Source organism: Dysidea avara, chromosome 11, assembly GCF_963678975.1.
Source record: "Dysidea avara chromosome 11, odDysAvar1.4, whole genome shotgun sequence".
Classification (NCBI taxonomy): domain Eukaryota; kingdom Metazoa; phylum Porifera; class Demospongiae; order Dictyoceratida; family Dysideidae; genus Dysidea; species Dysidea avara.
The window spans coordinates 21,755,073-21,767,247 of record NC_089282.1 but is presented as its reverse complement, the minus strand read 5'-3'; the positions used below and the strand labels follow the sequence as shown (position 1 = coordinate 21,767,247).

Below are 12,175 nucleotides of genomic sequence, written 5' to 3'. Positions count from 1 at the left end.
GCTTGAGGCCTGCATGATGGTACTTTCCAGATTACAAAACAGGTATACATAAACAAAACTACAAATATTATAATGTGAATCCAATGTACAAATTCTTAGTATATAAAATACTTCATAAAATTGCTCAGTTTTTCCCAGCACAAAACTATAACTATATATATTAATGCCTCTATGAAGAGTACTGTGATTCTTAACAAAGAGTATCCTTTCACTGTTAAATCTTTATATCCAGACCTTTCACAAAGCCGTTCGAGTGTTGTGCAATGTCACAGAAAATGATTCAACAATCTGTGCTCCTACGACTTCAACTGATAAAAATTGTTCCATTTTGGAGCTATAGTGTTAGTAAAGCACAGCCTGTATACTGGGTTTATACAACATTTAGTAGAATCATGATCACAACAGACATTAATTAGCTAGAAAAATAAAATTAATCTAGAATATTAAAGAGTATAACAAAGATTTAAAACTATTTACTGCATCAGCATACACAACATAGTCAGTTAAATTGTTCCAGTTATAAGAATTCTGTTAAAAGAATTCTCTACACTTCAGTCTCAAAAAGTCTACTATGAAGGTATTAAAGTCTGAATTAAAATAATTGTTTACAACTTTATGGTAGAATGAGATCCCTTCTTCTACATTGTTGATAAGCCACTCCCCAGAGAAGGTAACTGCAATGTATCAGTACATATTATTCTCCATAACATTAATTTGATTGGTAAACATCGAGTGGCACTTCAGCATTTTAGTTTCACACTGTTTCAGAATACTTCATTTATTTTGCCGACTGCAGAGTATCACTATGTCTAGCTATCTCACAGAGATATAGATAGATAGATAGATAGATAGATGTTTCGTGAATTTGTAGTGGAAATGTTGTGCAGGCAATTATAGACACTCTTCTCCATTAGTAATATTTGTCTTATGCATAAGTAGTGCATGCTGTAGCTAACATAAAGTTTGAAGCATATTACAGGCATAAAGTGTTACTGAAATGTTGCGAAGACTAAACTGGAAGCCACTGGTACATTATCGGAATTACCAACTAAAATAGCCATCACCTTGTTCAAGATTATTTATAATCTTACCAATACGCCTGCTAATATCCATCTAATGCCGCTTTCATCTGACCATTATACCCGAGGTCACCAAATGAGGTTTCAGCAACCAATGACGAGAATCAACTCCTGCCTGTACTCATTCTTCCCCTCCTCAATAAAAATTTGGAACTCATTAAATGATGATATCGTATCATGCACAACACTAGAACAGTTTAAATAGATACTAGCTGGGTTAGCTATACTTGAGTGTTTAATCATTTATTGTAATTTACCAAATTGTTTATTTGTGCTATTAATTTTATGTAGGGACTTTCCCACCGAGGTATTCTGTAATAACATTATTCATCTCTTGTTCATTACTTTTTATTACATAGATCCCTACTTCATTTTTTTAAATTGACAAATTTTAAAAATATTAGTTTGCTTAGTTTTTTGTTGTAGCTCAGGCCATGCCTATTTGAAAAGTTGTTGCTCGGACCCTACCGACCCAATTTTGCGTGTGGCTTTTATATGAAAAATATGGCATACATGTACTGTGGAATTTGTTAATCAGGGTACTTGAAAATAAGGACACCTGCATATTCTGGACACCTTGTAACAGATAAACTTATCTCCACTATGAGCATTAAAAAATTTTCCTAATAAAGAATTTCTTGCTCTCAAAATAAGAGTATTTGTTGTGCATATTAAGAGGACCATGTTCTAGATTGCACATACTACGTAACAAGAAATACCCATCTACTGCAAGTTACATGGAACTGAATTGGGAATCCTTAGTAGGAAGCTTGATTTAAGTGATGGTTATTTGCATTATCTGTATATGACGTTTGTAGTTGTAGATAATTTTAACAAAAGTAACTTCAGTGCCAGCAACTGTCTATCCAGAGCTTTTTTTTTAAAATTGTCAGTAGTATGATCAGAGGAGGAAGGAAACAATTTAAGGACCGTTAATAATGCAAATCAAGACACATGTCGTGCGGCCCAAGAAGCCGGCGCGTAACACCCGTGAGTATATTGACAGGAAGAAAGAAAACGCAATTTTCGCACCTCCGTAGCTCTGTGCTTCCTCGATGAAACAAGACGATTTTTGCTGTGGACATGCCCCCCAACTGCAGCACTCCACATTCCAAATTTGAGCGAAATCGCTTCGCGCGTTCCCGAGATATGCGACTTCAAAAATTGGCTCAGTTTCTTCGTTTTTTCTTCTTATTTTTCTTTTTCTTGCCGCACACTTACAAAAACTGCTATAAAACTCGAACGCCATATCCGATTGCCTTGAAATTTGGCACACAGAAGGGGGATATAAGGGCGCATCTCAGTACCAACTTTGGCTGGAATACGATAAACAGGCAAAGCGTTATGAGCGATTATTCACGAAAAATAACACCAATATGTTGTCACGCCTACAGGGTAAACCGCGTGTGGGAAGAAGCTGAAAATCGGTGGGTGAATAGGTTAACTATTGAACCTCAAACCTTTTGTGGTTTGAAAGAGATCGAGCTAAAAAACAGGAAGATACAACAAAAAAACCAACAGTGTGTAACAATTACGCAATCGAGATTAGCTAATAAAAATAATGACTGCTTGCCACGCCTACCAGATAAACCGCTTGGGGCAATGCTTTGAAAATCGTTGTACAGATGGAGTAATCATCTTAGAAAGGCTCATCAATGGTGTAGAAGAATCAGACTTAAAGCCACGGAGTTATAACACGAAACCCAACTTGGTGCAGCAAGTGCGAGATCGAGATGCTCTAATAAAGCAGTCATCCTAATAGAGCAGTCACCCTGAAGAGAATTCAAGAGATCAGCTAGAAATAAGAAACCTGTATAGAGATCAGCTACACACAAGTCACCCTGTAGAGAGATCAGCTAGAAGAAGTTACCTTGTAGGGAGTTCATGCAACTGTGGAAAGAGATAGTTCAGCTAGAAAAAATCACCTTGTAGAGTTCAGCTACAAAGAAACCACCATGTAGAGAGTTCAGCTACAAACAAATCGCCCTGTGGAGAGATCAATAGAAGAAGTACCTTGCAGAGAGTTCAGCTACAAAGAAACCATCATGTAGAGAGTTCAGCTACAAACAAATCTCCCTGTAGAGAGATTAGCTAGAAGAAGTTACCTTGTAGAGAGTTCAGCTGCAAACAAATCACCCTGTAGAAAGATCAGCTAGAAGAGGTCACCTTGTAGAGAGTTCAGTTACAAAGAAACCACCATGTAGAGAGCTCAGCTACAAACTAGTGACCTTGTAGAGACATCAGCTAGAAGAAGTTACTTTGTAGAGAGTTCAGCTACAAAGAAACCATTCTTTAAAGAGCTCAGCTGCAAACAAATCACCTGTACAGAATTCAGCTACAAATAAATCACCCAGTAGAAAGATGAGCTAGAAAAAGTTACTTTGTAGAGAGTTCAGTTACAAAGAAACCACCATGTAGAGAATTCAGCTACAAACTAGTGACCCTGTAAAGACATCAGCTAGAAGAAGTTACCTTGAGAGAGTTCAGCTACAAAGAAACCATCATTTAGAGAGTTCAGTTTCAAACAAATCACCTGTGAGAGTTCAGCTGCAAACAAATCTCCCTGTAGAGAGATCAGCTAGAAGAAGTTATCTTGTAGATAGTTCAGCTACAAGCAAATCACCCTGTAGAGAAATCAGCTAGAAGAAGTTAACTTGTAGAGAGTTCAGCTACAAAGAAACCATCATTTAGAGAGTTCAGTTTCAAACAAATTACCTGTAGAGAGTTCAGCTACAAACAAATCTCCCTGTAGAGAGATCAGCTAGAATAAGTTACCTTGTAGAGAGTTCAGCTACAAACAAATCACCCTGTAGAAAGATCAGCTAGAAGAAGTCACCTTGTAGAAAGTTCAGTTACAAAGAAACCACCATGTAGAGAGTTCAGCTACAAACTAGTCACCTTGTAGAGACATCAGCTAGAAAAGTTACCTTGTAGAGAGTTCAGCTACAAAGAAACCATTCTGTTTAGAGCTCAGCTGCAAACAAATCACCTGTACAGAATTCAGCTACAAACAAATCACCCTGTAGAGAGATCAGCTAGAAGAAATTACCTTGTACATAGTTCAGCTACAAAGAAACCACCAAGTAGAGAGTTCAGCTGCAAAGAAATCACCCTGTAGAAAATTCAGCCACAAACAAATTGCCCTGTAGAAAGATCAGTTAGAAGAAGTTACCTTTTAGAGAGTTCAGCTACAAAGAAACTATTCTGTAAAGAGCTCAGCTGCAAACAAATCACCTGTACAGAATTCAGCTACAAACAAATCACCCTGTAGAGAGATCGGCTAGAAGAAGTTACCTTGTAGATCGTTCAGCTACAAACAAATCACACTGTAGAGAGATCAGCTAGAAGAAGTTACCTTGCAGAGAGTTCAGCTACAAACAAATCACCCTGTAGAGAGATCAGCTAGAAGAAATTACTTTGTAGAGAGTTCAGCTACAAAGAAACCACCATGTAGAGAGTTCAGCTGCAAAGAAATCACCCTGTATAAAATTCTGCCACAAACAAATTGCCCTGTAGAAAGATCAGTTAGAAGAAGTTACCTTTTAGAGAGTTCAGCTACAAAGAAACCATTCTGTAAAGAGCTCAGCTGCAAACAAATCACCCGTAGAGAGATCAGCTAGAAGAAGTTACCTTGTAGATAGTTCAGCTACAAACAAATCACCCTGTAGAGAGATCAGCTAGAAGAAATTACCTTGTAGAGAGTTCAGCTACAAAGAAACCATCATATAGAGAGTTCAGCTGCAAAGAAATCACCGCTGCCCAAATTTCAAGGCAATAGCTCTTTCCAATCTGAAGTTATCAATTGTCAAAGTTGGCAAATTGTCTGTGGAACGCCCCTTTTCGCAAATCCAGTCACATATGTATTATCTATATTATAAGAGTGAAAAGCCGTCTGTCTGTCTGTCTGCATTCCATTTGATGTCACGCATTGTACTCTCGAACCGCTGCGCGTTTCGAAGCGTCTTTGGCGTCACGGAAGCGCTGATTATTGAGCTCAACAATGACGCTTTCGAAAAGTTCGTGCGAGCTATCGTTAGTCGTCTACGGGCCGTTGAAGGCAGGTGTGTAGACTAAAATTTGCTTGAATTCTTTCTATAAACCGCATGCAAACCGCAAGTAAACACCTATCTCAGTCCATTTGTACAAGTCTTTATAAGACAAAAATATTGCTGTAACAATGTGGTGAAGTAAATAGGTTAATGGTTTAGGTGCCTGTCTTACGTGCGCGAGGTTGTGGGTTCGAGTCCAGATGGTGTTAATTATTTTTTTTTCGTTTTGGGCACCTTTTCAGTACACCTTTTTTCGCACTGTAAGGTAAATGGGGGTAACTTCGTGAAAAGTTTGCGTTTTTGTTTATAACTTCAGATGTACAAAACCAATAAATACGAAACTTGGCTACAATCAACATGTGTTTATGTAGTCTAAGTTTGCCAAGTTACAATAGATTTGAGTAATCGGTTAGAGAGATATGGCAGGAAATAGCCGATAGTGTCAAAAAACACGCAATGGGGGTAACTTCGTGAATTTACGAATTCTCCTGTTTCACTGCCTATAGCCATGGCTGAAACATGGATTGTTGCCAGAAAAGAGTTACACTAGACACTTTACCTACTTCTCCAAGTTAAAAGAGTCGAATAGAACAATGTACATGGTCCTCTAAGTGGCAGAGCAAGTTTTGTAGTACCCGGAAAGTTTTTTTAGCAAAAATTTTGTTACACATCATCAATTGAACGACGATTTCATAAAAGCTACAGAAGCTAGAGTGGCATACTTGGACTCAAAGTAATCACCATATCCTAGCGTATATACACAGAAAATATCAAATCGTTTGATCAAGCCATTAAAGAGTTTCAGCCGATCAAAGTCGAAATTCACGAAGTTACCCCCGTCACGAAGTTACCCCCGCCTACCTTACTGCATGTGTTTTTGCCAACTGTACACACGTGATATTTCTAATTCAATTCATTTGATGTGCTGTGTAAGCATGCCCGAGCATGCCGCCTAAGCGAAAACGATCGTCTACTTTTTGTGCGTTTCAAGCAAAGAGACGCAAGCAGAACCAAAGATTGGATCCAGAGAAGAGACGGGAAGAAGCAGAACGACAAATACTGCGCCGCCAGGAGGCTTCAACTGGAGCTACCACCTCATCCAGTGCTAGGTGTGAACTCTACTCACAACAGAGACGACGACAACGTGACGTAGAAGCCCATCGTGTGGCCCGCCAGGACGAAGAAAGAAGATCACAGGAACGGATACACGATGTAGCTGCCCGTCGACTTGCGCGTGCGGACCCGGCCACTAGAGAAGAAGAACAGCAGCGTGATACAGCTGCCCGTCGACTTGCGCGTGAAGATCTAGTAACAAGGAGGGAGGAGCAACAACAAGATACAGCTTCCCATCAACAAGCTCGAGCTGATCCACTCTACAGAGCTCTGGAGCAGCAGGCTAACACAGCACGCAGACAACAGGTACGTGCAAGCACACACCCAAGCTTTAGGGGGCTTAACTATCAGCCACACAACTTCTTCAACACTACAGATGTAGGCACACTTAGTGTAGAATGCACACACTGCGGCGCATTAAAATTTCCCCAGGAGACCGAATCCCTTTGTTGCTTGAAGGGTAATGTCCAGTTAGAGGCATTTCCACAGCCCCAGTCATTCTTGAGACACCTGTGTGAAGGTACAAACACAGCAGGTAAACATTTTCTAGCTAGCATACGTAAGTATAATAGTGCATTTCAAATGACAAGCTTTGGCTGTAACGAGATAACTATGGCTGGCTTCAATCCTTCTTTTAGAGTACAGGGTCAAGTCTATCATCGTATAGGTAGTTTAGTTCCATCAACAGGTGAGTCTCCTAAATTTTCCCAAATTTATTTTATCGACAACCAGCAAACTGAAGTAGCTACAAGATGTGGGATAGTTGATGGGTTAAGGCTTGACATAGTTAGGGGTATTACTGAGCTTTTGCATGACGATAATCACTATGTTCAACTTATTAAGGTAGCTAAAGAAATATTTGAGCAGCATGATGAGCCAGCAAATATTAGGGTAGTGATTAATGAGAACAAACGGCCTGTAGGAGAGCATGCTAGGAGGTACAATAGCCCGATGTGTGATGAGGTAGGAGTGCTAATGCCTAATGATAATGTAAATAATAGGGACATAGTTTTGCACTATAGGGATGGGTCTTTGCAGCGCATTTCTGAACTTCATAGGGGTATGATCCTTTACAGTATCCTTTACTCTTTTCTTATGGCACCGATGGATGGCACATCAACCTGAAATTGGCTAATGGTAGGAAATTGACAGCCATGGTGTATTGCCGCTACCACATCATGGTCAGGCAGCAAGTGCCTGTATTGCTTAAGGCTAAAAGGCTTTTCCAGCAATTCCTGGTTGACGCCTACTGTAAGATTGAAACTGAGCGCTTACAGTTTCTCAGGCGTGAGCAAAAGGCACTACGTGCTGATTGCTACCAGGATTTGCGGGATGCAATGGTAGATGGGGATGGTGACCCCAGGAATGTTGGTCGTAGGGTGATCCTACCGATGCTTGCCTCAAGCGATCTCATCTGTGGGACAGTGTGGTGGTTAAACAACTACACACTAACATGAGAGTGCACCTGTGTGGGGATGTGGCAGCTGGACAATTCGCTGAAGAACTATTGGCCATTGGAGATGGGAAGTTTCCTATTGACACTCTACCTGATGTTGTCCAGCTACCTGACACCATGGGAACCTTTGTGGATAGCAAGGAGGAACTGGTTTCCAGGGTGTATCCAGATTTGCTCTCTAACTTTAGGGACTTGGCTTGGCTTTCTGAACGCTGCATTCTTGCTCCTCTTAACAAGACCACTCATTCCATCAACATGACTCTGGTGGAGCAGTTACCTGGTGACTGCTGTGACTACAGGTCCTTGGACACCATACCTGATGAATCTCAGGCTGTTCACTTTCCAACAGAATTCTTGAACTCTTTAGAGGTATCTGGACTACCTCAGCATCTTCTCTTACTTAAAGTAGGCGCTCCTATTATTATTCTACGCTCTCTAGATCCTCCAAGGGTTACTAATGGCACTAGGTGTGTAGTTACTAAACTGTCGGCTAACACAGTAGAGGCCAAGATTTCTCACGGTAGATATGCAGGACACGATATTATAATACCACGCATTCCTCTCATTCCGAGTAACTTGGTTTTGCCTTTTGAATTTAGACGGCTTCAATTTCCAATTGCACTTTGCTTTGCCATGACCATTAACAAAAGCCAGGGCCAAACTTTTAAGGCTGTAGGATTAGATTTGACGGACGAAAGCTTCACACACGGCATGCTTTATGTGGCACTATCTAGGGTAGGTTCAGCAGATAGATTGACACTTTTAGTTAGAGGGGATTGCAAAACACGTAATGTAGTTTATAGTGAGGTTTTTAGATAGGCAAACACATGCACCTTAGTTAGGTTTGTCTGCTGCTACTGCTGCTTTGTGATATTGTGGATCAGCACCTGTGGATGGTGGTAAGGAAGGTATTATGGTAAAAAATGTATCAGATGGTTGCTTTGTATATTTATGTATGTGTGAAACTATTTATCTTTTCTATTCTTTTGTCTTTATGCATATCCAGGATGGTTTGCTCGGAGGAGGGATGACTGCAGCTACACAGTGAAATGACACGGTCCCGTGGCAGACTGTTCTTCACAACGTGGGGCACGTTGTGAAAATGGGAGCTATTTATAGACTTTGCAGCTATGATTTGAACTCTTTCTACACATGCATACAAAGCAGAGTGGAGCATTTATCGGTTTTTCCTGTGTAGCAAAACAAAAGAAAAGGCTGGCAGGTTTGTTCCATGAGCTGTCTTGGGCTGGATGACTCAAATTTTTTTGTTTTCATTTATTATTGTTTCTTGCTAGCCCCCACTCTGTGCCCATGCTGTTATATTTTATAAAGCCGTTATATTTTGTCATAACAGAATCATTGTAGTGCAGATTACAGTAATTCATGGTATGTTTGGTTGATGGTAGAATTTGAGCAACTTAAGTCACAAAATATTCCAATAAGAGTGCACTTCTCCACAATTATTGCATTCATGCAATCCTTACACCACATTGTTTCCTTAGTTTTTTATAAAGTATCTATAATAGTATATTACCAACTGTAATTTCATTTAATTTCCATGTCATTGTACATACTGCCCTGCACGATAGGGCAGGTACTACAGCTAGTATATATATAATTTGTACATTTACTGATAAAATATTTAAAGTACATCTACTTCATCTTTTCTTCTTCCTGTAGTAAAGAAAAAAAACAGGTTAAAAAAGTCCCAAAGCTGGCCATAGGCCGGCTTTGGGGTATACAAATACAAAAAGAAATGAAATCTAATCCAAAACAGCCAAGCTGTAAAAAAAGTGTGCGGCCCTCAGAAAGGCTATGGTGAAAAAAGATGTGAAATCCAAGGTGGCGGCCAAGAAATGGCTGTGATGGTAGGTTAATGGTAAAAAATTTAATAACGACAATTCAGGTGAATTTTTGTGCCGCTTCACAAAATTTACCTGAATTGTCATTATTAAAATTTTTACCATTAACCTACCATCACAGCCATTTCTTGGCCGCCACCTTGGATTTCACATCTTTTTTCACCATAGCCTTTCTGAGGGCCGCACACTTTTTTTACAGCTTGGCTGTTTTGGATTAGATAGTTTTTTTCTGGGACAAACTAAAATGAGTGGATGATGTGAAGTGTGATCACTTGTTTAAAGTATATACCTAGTTAGTGTTACAATGTTACAAGCGAAACACTATTTTATAGATTTCATTTGGAAAACTAATTATAAGTGTTTTACAAAGTGCAATCTGAATACAACAACCTCTACTTACTAGTGTTGCATTGTGACTACTATTGAGGTGCTTATGTGGTAAAATTCCAGATACACTATGCAATTAACAAAATAGTTTTGAGTAGGGCTTATAACGTGTTATCGATCTCTGTATAATGATAATTAAAGTGGGGTGGGCACCAACTAAGTTATGTTTGGCTGAAGCCATCATTTAGTCAATACAAATTTATGACTTGACCACAGGAGACATGTCAGTACAAACATCATACTTCCAAATATTTTACAGTATTAGAAATTACAAGAAATTTTTAAAAAGCTGGACTATGCATGCAGTCTATGCTACAGATATTATTATTATTTACTTTATTATTATTTACCTATACTGTACAACTTCAGAAATGAAGAAAAAGGTACAGACAAATCACAAAAAAATAATTTAATACAATAAGTAAATTATAATTTAATTATAGATTTAAATACTTCAAGTGAATTAGAGTCTTTAGCTAGGTTAGGTAAATCATTCCAAAGTGAAATTGTTGCTGGAAAAAATGAGGACTGATATGAGGTCTTTGATGCTTGCAATGATAGGAGGTTAAAAGGATGATAATTTCTTGTACTGGAATATGTTGCAAAGTTAGTATACAAATCAAATGGGATATCAATTTCATTGTGGATAATTTTGTACATCATGGATAATCTTAATTTTAATCGTCTGCTTTCAAGTGATTCCCAGTCCAGCTGGTCCATAAGGTTAGTTACGCTAACAGTAGGGTCACGTGTGTATGTATTGGTCACAAACCGGGCTGCTCTTCGTTGTATCTGCTCTAACCGGGATATTAAGGTAGACTGCCAGGGTGCCCACACTGTTGCAGCATATTCGAGTTGGGAATGAATAAATACGGTGTATGCTAATTTCTTAGCATGGATTGAGGCACATGAGATATTACGTTTGAGAAATCCCAATGTTTTGTTGGCTTTAGCTGTTATGTAGTTGACATGCATGTTCCATTTTAGGTCTGATTGGATGATGAAACCTAAGTACTTGCAACTGTCAACTTGGGACAAGGGAGAGTTATCCATGTAATAGGTTCTTGAGATAGTATAAAGCTTACTTAGGGCAGCGTTGAAACCGAGCCGGGTCATCCGGGTCACATTTTCTCCGGGTCATCCGGGTCTGACCCGGTTTACAATTTATCCGGGTCTGACCCGGATTGGATCACGTGAGAAACGAAATTGTTCGTTTGACGACGTGGAAACTTATAAACGCTATCGCGTAGCTCTTTCGTGAGCCACGCCCACTTATCGCATTACCAACATACGCTCAGCCATGCTTATTTGTTAGTAAGTGTAGTATGTAGCACGAAATTGAGGGTATCTATGGTGAGGGGTAGCTATTGTCAGTAGGTGAAGACCTTTTTTTTTTTTTTTTTTTCCTTTTTTTTTGGTCTTCAACCTACAGCTAGGCTGAAGTTGCAATATTTACTCAACACGAATCGAACGCTCAAAATGTAGACTCGTTCGCTCGCTCGAGACTAGCCGAAACACGTCTCGGCTTTAATTAATCCGGGTCAATCCGGGTCACATCCGGGTCAAATCCGGGTCTGACCCGGATTGCTATCCACTGACCCGGATTGCTATCCGGGTCAGTGGGTCATCCGGGTCAGCAGTAGTGACCCGGTTTCAACGTTGACTTAGGGTTACACTCATGCTGTGACATTTATCTACGTTGAGTTTCATTTGCCATATCGAGGCCCATTCCATAAAGGAGTTAATGTCGCTTTGGAGTAAAATAGCATCTTCTGTACATTTAATTTGTCTGTATAATATACAGTCATCAGCAAATAGTCTTATTGTGGAGTGTTTGATGACTTCCGGTAGATCATTTATGTGTATTGAAAACAGTATGGGACCTAGGACTGTGCCTTGTGGAACTCCGGAAGTAACTGGAATTGGAGAAGAAATTGAGCCATCTATGATTACTTGTTGATGACGATTTGTTAGAAAAGATTTAATCCACTGATAAATATTGTTGTCTATGCCATATATACCATTTCAACTTATAAAGTAAACGCTGATGAGGAACCTTGTCGAAGGCTTTGGCAAAGTCTGTATAAATAATGTCGGACTGAATACCATTGTTGTGGTTCAACATCAGATCATGTACAAATGCAATTAATTGTGATTCACAATATCTATTTCTTCTGAAACCATGTTGCGAGTCAGAGAGAATATTGTTAGACTGTAGATGGTGTATTA

General features: G+C 39.4%; 1 protein-coding gene across 1 annotated transcript; it reads left to right on the top strand.

Moving 5' to 3' along the window:
- The first annotated feature begins 6,044 nt into the window (after positions 1-6,044).
- LOC136238738 (troponin I-like) lies at positions 6,045-9,266 on the top strand. Its single transcript, XM_066029311.1, has 2 exons — positions 6,045-6,547; positions 8,540-9,266. The coding sequence occupies exons 1-2, from the start codon at positions 6,074-6,076 to the stop codon at positions 8,615-8,617; spliced, it is 552 nt and encodes a 183-aa protein (XP_065885383.1). The 5' UTR covers positions 6,045-6,073; the 3' UTR covers positions 8,618-9,266.
- The last annotated feature ends 2,909 nt before the right edge of the window (positions 9,267-12,175 follow it).

Coding starts and splice junctions, on each gene's coding strand:
- LOC136238738 (XM_066029311.1), top strand. CDS start 6,074: ATGCCGCCTAAGCGAAAACGATCGTCTACTTTTTGTGCGTTTCAAGCA. Junction 6,548..8,539: donor ACACAGCACGCAGACAACAG/GTACGTGCAAGC, acceptor CACCTTAGTTAG/GTTTGTCTGCTGCTACTGCT.